A 10000-nucleotide genomic window follows, 5' to 3' on the forward strand; every position below is an offset into this window, starting at 1 on the left:
ACCCACTAAACTGTGGGTGCGTAAATATGACGCTGCAGTTTCCCCCCTTCCCAAGTTGTCAGCGGCAGCAGCGCAGACGTTAGCTGATTTGAATACTGATTCCTTCTCGAGGTAGCCCAAACTGTTAGCTCAGCCTCCGTAGCGCTAATACCCATTCAAGCCGAATGGAGCGTTGTAGTGCTGTGACGTGTTGCGCAATACAGTGTAGTAGGGTGCATTCGAGGTGAACACGCCAGCCAGCAATGCGGGCAGAGACGCGGCGGCGAGTTGGTGATGAAGAGAGGTGCAGAGATTTTTGGGCAAAGAGGGAGAGTGTGCGAGCATCCCTAACTGTTATTTCTCTGCTATTTATAGCCAAGCAAGCTCCACTCCACAGTCCTGAGATGCTCTCCCACCCACACGTGCAGACAAATCAGCCAACACGCACACTGGCGAAATGACTTCACACGCAGAAATAATGCTAGACTGGAATTTATGCAACACCACTGACCACCACTGAGTGAATGAGAGGCATTTGTCTGGCTATCAAGGTCTGCATGTCTCGGCCGGACTGCAGCAGGAAGTCATGGTAGTGATGAAGTGAAAGAGGACCCATGATTGGTTGGGATTATGTAGGGCTCTTCGATACTGTATGGCAATATATCTTTTTAATATTGGTCGATATCAATATTTACTGATTTTTTTTTTATAACCTATGGAAAATATAGAGCAGGAGAAAAATATATTAAATGTTATCATATTTATTTAAAAGGCAACCTTCCTGTGATTATAATGCCCTCAGTTATTAAGGCAAAAAGGAAAGGAAATGTCAATACAACCATGGAAAACAAACAAATTCTAAAATGACAATAAACACTTAACAATAACATCTTTAAATTGAGGTGCAAAAAAGTGGAATATGTAAGGAATACTTCATAAAGTGTAAAGAAATAATGCAAAGTGTGAAAATAAAGTTAAAGTAAAGTACCAATGATTGTCACACACACACACACACACACACACACACACACACACACACACACACACACACACACACACACACACACACACACACACACACACACACACACACACACACACACACACACACACACACACACTCACACACACACACACACACACGAGGTGTGGTGAAATTTGTCCTCTGCATTTGACCCATCCCCTTGCTCACCTCCTGGGAGGTGAGGGGAGCAGTGGGCAGCAGCGGTGGCCGTGCCCGGGAATCATTTTGGTGATTTAACCCCCAATTCCAACTCTTGATGCTGAGTGCCAAGCAGGGAGGTAACGAGTCCCATTTTTATAGTCTTTGGTATGACTCGGCCGGGGTTTGAACTCACAACCTAGCGATCTCAGGGCGGACACTCTAACCACTAGGCCACTGAGTAGGTAAAATGTAAGCAGAGAAACTTGAGAGGAGCACATTTTGCAGTTTTACTGCTAGGGAGTTACGTGGTCTGTGTATCATTTAATTTGGTCTGTATAAAAATAAATGTATGCTATGCGGTAATAATGATTTAAATATTATTGGACCAAATTATTATTTTAAAGTAGAACATTTGTTATGTTTTTACATTTTTTTTATTTATACATTCCTGCACTTTAGTTCCTACCTGTAGTTTCCGTACATTCGAATAGTGAACGGATGTGGGTTGAAAATAAAACAATGAGCACAGTGAAGGACTACGGTCGTTTTGGGAAAAAAAACAAAAAAATGCCATACTGTCGAGGTGACTTTTCTTGTTTTATTTGCAATTTTCTTCGCTCTCTGCAGAACAAATTTTTACTTTCTTTTCTCACTCGACAGCAAGATGGCGCAGCTATACTGCTACGCGATTGGCTGTTTAGCGTCTCTCTCCCATTGCCCGCTGATCACTTCCTGTTTTGCTAAGACCAATAGTGCCTTTGTTCATACTTAATTCTTTCCGTTTTTTCCCGACCACAAAAAATATATCCGTTTTATCGAACGCATTTTTTATTGATATCGATTACGTGTCTATCGCGATATATATTGATATCGTTTTATCCTCCCAGCCCTAGGATTATATGTCCCCACAAGAAATGTTTATACTTACTGACCCAAATATAGGATGACTCTGAATATAAGACAGTTTCTCTTTTTTTAAGACCTGCTTTCAGGCAAAATGGAAGTTATCTCAAGTCGGAGTTGAAGACGCAGGCAGTGTAGTGTGCAAGGCGGGTCCGCGTCTTACATGAGTGAGAGGATGAAAAGCTCTGACTAGCTTGGGGTAGTTCCACCTGCTAGCTTGCATCCCTAGACCCAATTTATAACACTGTAAAGAAGTGATGATAAACAGTATTAATGCTAACCGCGACAAAACCCTTGACGGTTAGTATTACCATTATAAGTTAAAATGATTTAAAAAACCTAATTGATAACTGCACTGTAATACACTCGTGGACGGACTAGTGCTAGCTTAAATGCTAACATGAACACAAGGGAGAATGTCTTTCCCCGTTAACAAACAACATACCTCAATCTAACCCCATATAAACACATTGCTGTCTAAGCAACTGAGATTTTCAATTATGCACATTGAAGCTACAGACTGTGCTCTCATAGGACAGAATTATCGTTCTATACTCAGAGGAATACGACACAGAGGTGTTTTTACGGTGCGTTAAAGGACCGCTGAACAGAGTGGGACGTCCACTAGAACACTTACCAGTGAAGCATAAGAAACACAAAACACGCAAAATTGTGGGCTTTCTAACCGTCTTTAGCTATTAAAAAAAAATCTAAAGATTTCAGTGTGTGTCTTTTTGAGCACATTCAACAATATCGCGATAATGATAATCGTGATCATTCTGCTTATTTTGGCGCAGATATTGACTAAACGATCCACGACTGGTTGATCGTGTGGATAATTTGCATACGAGACCATGTAACAGCGGGGACTTGCACTGTTAAGGGGTCAAGTTACCTCAATAACAGACCATTGCCTTATTAATATTGTTGACTTATTTGTGACAGCCAGGACAGGATTTTTGTCAATAGAATCAGAATCAGCCACAGTGAGTTACAATTCTGGTTATATGGTCGTGGTTGCTTTTCTCCGGTTGCCTATCACCTAGCACTCTTCTTTGGGGGTACACACAAAATACTTTCTAAAGACCAAAGAAAGAGCAAAACACACCTTTTAGCGATAATACAACAAGCTCATTGATTGTTCATGTGCAACTTTTGAAGCATACAATAAATGATCCAACAAGTCCTCGAATTAAAGACTTCCACAAGTTGTTGCCATCATTGTTTGTGTGAAGATGTTTTAGTGCGCAGGGGAGTTGTTGTTTTTTTACTCATATATATATATATAAATATATTTTATGTTCTCATTTCATTTCCTTCCAGGCTGAGTCACTGCCGGTGAGGAGAAAGGTCTGGAGAGGGAACAGGAGAGGAAGAGGAGGAGGTGGTGGCAGCAGAGGAGGACAAGAAGAAGTAAAAGAAGCGGAGCGGGAGAAAGATAAAACACAACTGGAAGCCCGACGACAGACACACACACACATCGAGTGTTTGTGTCGGCGAGTGAGAGAGACAGACCACGTGAACGAGAGGGCGAACAGCAAAGGAAGGAAGGAAGGAAGGGAGGGAGAGTGACGCGAGGCTGGGAGAGCTGCCCCCCTCCTCCTCCGCCTCCACCACCTCCTCTCCTCTCCTCTCCTCCCCTCCCTCTCGCTCTCTGTGGAGCAGGCGTGTAGCGGCAACACACTCGGCGTGGAGGAACCATGAGCGATGTCACCGTCGTTAGAGAGGGATGGCTTCAGAAACGGGGTGAGTACATCCAGTACCTCCATTCCCCCTCCTCTCCGCTTCCCCATCTCCATCTTCATCATCTCCTTGCCTCTCCCCTCATGTCTAGACTCAGGCGGTGGCCTTGCCGGTCCACATGTGCCGAAGGGAGGATGTGAGTGTGTGTGTGTGTGTGTGTGTGTGAGATCACATGGATGTCTCTCTTTATGACTATAGGGCTTGGCTGGCTGGTGCATGGGAATGTGTGCAGTTAGTAACATCCACCAAGCATGCGGTCACACTGCAGCTGCAGAAGGATCCGTCAGGGCCAGTCTGCGTCCTCTATAGATTGTGACATTAACTTAGTTATACACGTCGGAGGAATTCATTAGCATAGCTTGTCTTTAGCTCTGAATGTCACACACAGTCATATGACACAAGGTTGAGGGAGAGGAGCTTGGTTGTGGCAGAGTAAAAAGGAGGGTGTACTGCCAACACATCCTGTTTACAGCCTCAACTGAACACAAACCGAAGGGAAATGAGTAGTAGGATGGCCAGTATGTTGCAAAGATGGCACTTCTCTTTTCTCAGAGAGTTCCCGTAAGTTCACCTAGTGAAGTGAAGTGAATTATATTTATATAGCGCTTTTACATAGTGACTCAAAGCGCTTTTACATAGTGAAACCCAATATCTAAGTTACATTTCAACCAGTGGTCACTGCAGGTTCTGATGCACCGAAGAGAAGAAACACAGCATCTGTAGTTAAACACAAGGTGGGGTTGGGGGGGGGGATTTCCATGAGCGTCACCCCCACGCTATGTGATGGGAGCCTTGGAATGTGTAACACAAACTGTTGGACAGGAAGTGACAGGATGCATAACAGACAGCATGCTTGTGGGTAATGTAGGCCAGCCCTGTTGCACAGCAGGGGAACTTGTTGGGCATCAAAGTGCTTCTCAGCGCATTAGGTGGATGCTCACGCACACACTCAAACACACGCACACATACAGTTACACTCTTTTTCCTTTTTTTTTCTGTGTGCCAGCCGTGCCGCTGTGATCCTCAGACAGTCGTCTACGCATATTAAAAGGAACACATTGCCCCCAGTCACGACGCAGCGCCGGCAGTTTTCATCAGCGAGTGAGAGAGAGAGAAGGGGATCTCGGTTGTGGGGCTGAGGGGGTGTTTATTCGTGTCAGGAATATGAATGTTTGACTGCATCACATCCTCTGTGTGTGTGTGTGTGTGTGTGTGTGTGTGTGTGTGTGTACACACAAGGACAGGGTCAAGGTGCTGACTCACTGTCCAGGTCGTGATACAGCAAAGACTGCAGCCTTAGTCATTAGACAGCGTTTTCACAGAGGCAGACTGAAAGCAGTAGTAACACCTACAGACTCGCACGCCGAACCTTTAGTACCTTTTCTAACATTACTTTGAGTTGCATTTCCTCACTAAGGAAGGCTCTGTTCCTTCTCGCTGTTCGTCAAATAATGCTTCTGTATTTGGCACTGAATGAAGTTGTGTGAAGACAAAGTGAAAGAACAGGAAGGAGAGGACTACAGGGAATGAGTGAATTGGATATAGGTGCCAATTAGCTATTCAGTTGTATTAAAATATGTTTTTATTTATTTAAAATATGGACTGCACATACTATAGCATGTATATAAATATGTCAGAATTTAGCCAAAGGCAAATTGTTGTCTATCCTTCAAAAAGAACAACATCTCTCAGTACGATGCAGTCTACACCACAATAATACACTTAATTTGTTTGCAGGTTTTCTTACAGTATACTTTTTTGTCAGGAGCAGTTAAAAAGCAGTTTTACAACAAATTACTTCAGGAAAAATCACATCAAACAATCACTGTCCAGATTAAAAATATAATATGGTTTCTTACAAAGTTGTTATTAGAGCTGGGGTACTTGAATCTTGTGTCACCAGGCAGAATTCAAACTGTAAATCCCGCCCCCGCTGCGCGCACCTCGCTGATGGTCTCTCCAAGTCTTCTCTCTGGAAGTGCACGAAATAACGCACGAGGGCTGTGCGTGCACACGCATAGGTTGTTGACAGTCTGAAGTTGCATCGAAGGATCCCCTAGTATTTTGTTGCAGACTATCAGTAAAACACATCGCCACGCAAAAGGATACACACAAAATCTAGGAAAATGGAACATTAAATGGCCTGTTTTGAAGGAAAACAGCCACTTGCGTGTCCAAAGTTAGTCCAAGACTGGCCCGCAATGCCCTCCATCTTGAATGTATTGGACCAATATTTATTCAAGTTTTGGCTCTTCTTTGTTTTTTTAGACATATAGGGTCTTTTCTTCCACTGATTTCCTCTTTTGGGGTTTTTTAGCATTATATGCTGTAACAGCAAGTGCAGGTATTGCGATCTTTCCAGGTGGGTGTTCAGAACCCATGCTTTTACTGAAAACAAGTTCGCATTGTGCTTGCTCTTCACTATATATCGTGTCAGCCAATGAGGAGGCTCTTTTCATGGGCTCTGCTCACCCCTCTTTCTCTAAATCCTGTGGTTGATTCTGGAGGGGTTGACTGCCATAAAGAAAAATTATTTTGTCTCTTTACTAAATTATTTGACTACCGTATTTTTCAGACCATAAGTCGCTTCGGAGTATACGTCGCACCGGCCGAAAATGCACAATAAAGAAGGAAAAAAACATATATACGTCGCACTGGAGTATAAATCACATTTTTGGGGACACCAAGAATAGACATTTGAAAGGCAATTTAAAATACATAAAGAATAGTGAACAACAGGCTGAATAAGTGTACGCCATATGACGCACAAATAATCAACTGAGAACGTGCCTGGTATGTTGACGCAACACATCATGGCAAGAGTTTTTCAAATAACTATAACACATAGAACATGCTATACGTTTACCAAACAATCTGTCACTCCCGATCGCTAAATCCGATGAAATCTTTCTCCCCGGTGTCGCCTCTGGTATGTCCTTTCTTTCTGCTGCTCGATTGCCGTTCTCTGCTGCATATTTCACTACGTCCAGCTTGTAATCTGCAGTATATGATTTCCTTTTCGGTGCCATTTTTGTTCAGCCCTTCTCAGTTTTTATAAGTTACCGCCAATGTTGAAGTGATCCATTTTTCTAGGTACGGACGTAGTAGCATGTAGCATCTTTTTTTTCACAATACACCGCCATCATGACCCACAATGCACTTGTGCCATGACCCGCCCCCGCATATTTTCTATTGGTTGACGTGTGTGTGACGACCGCTGACGTGTGAGGATTGCTGACATTTGCTTCGTCTCTTCCGTGAATTAGATAAATAATATTATTTGATATTTTACGGCAATGTGTTAATAATTTCACACATAAGTCGCTCCGGAGTATATGTCGCACCCCTGGCCAAACTATGAAAAAAACTGCGATTTATAATCAGAAAAATACGGTATAAGGCACAGACAGCACGCAGATGTACGTTTTTTCCAGAAATTATTACTGTTACTATATACTCTGTGATGCTAATGTTTTTTTTTAGTTAAAGAACGTGACTTAGGTACCAGCTTTAAGAATATAATGATAAACAGTATTAATTTTAACATCGGTAAAAGTCCCGATGGTTTGTATTACCGTTTTACTAAAATATTTGATAAACCCTGACTGATAACTGCACTTTGATAAACTCACGGAATGACTGGTGATAACTTGCAAGCTTAAATGCTAACATGAAAACAAGAGGCATTAAGGTATTTCCCCATAAGGAAACTACATACCCTAATCTATACTTATATAAAAACATTTTTGTCTGAGCAACTAAGATCAGTAAGGCCTAAGAAACACAAAACATGCAAAAAGTGTCTATTTATTTTAGTTATTCAAAAAAATATTTGGTCAAAAGATTTCAGTTTACTTTTCAGATTACTTTTTGAGCACAAAAATACAATACCGCGATAATAATAACCGTGATACTTTTGTTCACGATAACCGAGATATGAAATTGTCATATCGTTACTCTTGTTACTGTTTCTAACAAAGAGCAAAATATTGTCAATGTGTTGCATTGATACTATATTTTATTTTGAAATCAATCAATACGTAGTTTATGGCTACTTTAGCCTCTTTGATTTTGACTTGCATCAAGAGTTGTAGTCTGAATTGGAAGTCTGTGTTTTGAAGGACAGCTCTGGCAGCCAACAGAGAAGCTTATTAAAAACATTGTCCCATAAAACCTGTTTTCATTGGTTGTTTAACTACACACATTTGGAGAAAACAGAGAATGTTATTAAAGTAGAATGAAGTGCAAGGATTTTTTTTAATGGACAATATGAGCATAATAAGTGAGTTTACATAAATAAACTTATTGACAGTGTGTCACTTTGTGCTCTGTTTTTGTAGGGATAGTCTTCTAGTTGCAGGCCACACATCTTCATCATCATTTTATAGAGGGTTTTATGCCCGACGGAGATTTACAACGACACAATCGTAAATTTCATGCAGAGGGCACCAGTAAATTTTCACATGCTCCACTGAAATGAAGGTCTTACTGTTTTGTCATTCTAGTTCAGTGCAAATCTGCCATACCCTAGCCTTGATTTTAATAGAACCACAATTGTCATTGAAGTTGTAATCATTTGGACAGAAACTATGATTAGAAAGAGATGTCTGTGCAGTCCCACCAAAGTTTGACTGCCTAATGAAGTAGTTAAGTTGAATGTGTTGTGTTCCCTTTATGGCTCAGTTGAAGTTATTTTATCGTGGTTCAGATTTCTGCCCTACCAAGCGGGACCATGATGCGAATGCCCCCCAGATGCATGATAAGCCACAGTCATCAGCATATATATGGCAGGCAGAGGCTGTGTCAGTAGTCACAGTCAGGTCTATATATTTTCCTGTGTGGCGTCCCACAGCTGTCACTTGAGCAGACAAGTCGCTAGAGGTTGCACAGTTGACATTTTCTTCTTGGTGCTCCCTCCTCCTTCTCCTCCTCACTTGGGTGGCGATCGCTGCTGTTGTTGCACGGCATCTGCTTTTTGCAGAGTCAACAGAATGCCTTTTTATTATAGGTTGTTTTGCCATGTATGGAGCCGAATCCCGAACACTTGGGTGGACTGTATCTTCAAGACTGAGAATGTCAGCATCTTTCCTGTCAGGGTCCTGCCTTTTTATTTTGTTTTGTTTAGCGGTGCCGCACTAACTCTGAGGGAAACCTACTTCAAACTGGCTAAGCCTTCTCTACTCATAGTAGTAAAAGCAGTGGTTCCCTTACTGTTATATCCTCCTGAGAACCAGCGTCCTCTGCAGTGGACTTTTTCTGTTAATTCCTTGTGTCAGAGTTACATATTTTCGGGGGAAAAAAATAGCGCTGTTATGCATGTCTGGAAATGTCCCCTCCAGAGGATGCTGGCTCTAACAAGGATAGACAATCAAGCTAATTTTATTTTTTATGTAATGTCAGAGCACAACTGAAGTCATCTGAGGATTCATTTCCTATACAACAGGTTTGACAAAGTTATAGGGATGTAAGAATATGAACATTTCATGCCACGGTTATCGTGACCAAAATGGTCACGGTTATCATCGTTGTGGAGGTATTGTTGAATGTGCTCAGAAAGGACTTAAACACACACCAAAATCTTTTGGTTATTTAAAAAAAAAAATACAGGTTAAGTTTGATAAAATGATAAAATGTGGTCCAGTATAAAGCGATGTTCTAAAAAACGCAGTTGTGCCATTGACCCCGAATTTTCAACCGTTTTTTTCCCACGAGAGTCAACCGCGTTGTTTTTCACTAAAATCGACTATCAACTCTGTATCGACCCACTGGTGGAGAGTACCCACCCCATTTTGTGACGTGGGAGCACAATTCACGTCACATCACGTCACGTGGAGGGCTATCCACCAAACATCGTCGTTATCGTCATCAACCATCGCCATTTGGTGGCAGTGACGTAAAGCAGATGAGACAATTGTGTGTTTACTTTCAAGATGACGTCTGTGTCCGGCTTTGATGGGCTCTTTTTCTACATTAGGAAGAAAATTGATCTTTTTGTTTTCCTTTCTGAAGTGGATCATTGACGCTTCTCCTCTTTGAAAAAAATGCATTCGTACAACTGCGGCGAGACAGAATTATGCAGTCTCAACACCCAAACCAAAATATATATATATAATGTATATATATGTATATATATATATGTGTGTGTATGTATATGTATATATAATATACTGTTTGTATGATTTTTTTTTTTTTGATTGATTGAAACTTTTA

At 41.6% G+C, this 10000-nt stretch overlaps 1 protein-coding gene across 3 annotated transcripts in view; it reads left to right on the forward strand.

The window, feature by feature from the left end:
• Positions 1-10000, forward strand: part of akt3a (v-akt murine thymoma viral oncogene homolog 3a) — a 180571-nt gene that overhangs the window by 32428 nt on the left and 138143 nt on the right. For all 3 annotated transcript variants that reach the window (XM_062059028.1, XM_062059027.1, XM_062059029.1), the window contains exon 2: positions 3371-3793. In XM_062059028.1, the coding sequence (XP_061915012.1) occupies positions 3748-3793 (46 nt within the window). In that variant the 5' untranslated portion in view covers positions 3371-3747. The remainder of the gene's footprint in view (positions 1-3370; positions 3794-10000) is intronic.

The sequence above is a fragment of the Entelurus aequoreus genome, linkage group LG09 (assembly GCF_033978785.1).
Source record: "Entelurus aequoreus isolate RoL-2023_Sb linkage group LG09, RoL_Eaeq_v1.1, whole genome shotgun sequence".
NCBI classification, from domain to species: domain Eukaryota; kingdom Metazoa; phylum Chordata; class Actinopteri; order Syngnathiformes; family Syngnathidae; genus Entelurus; species Entelurus aequoreus.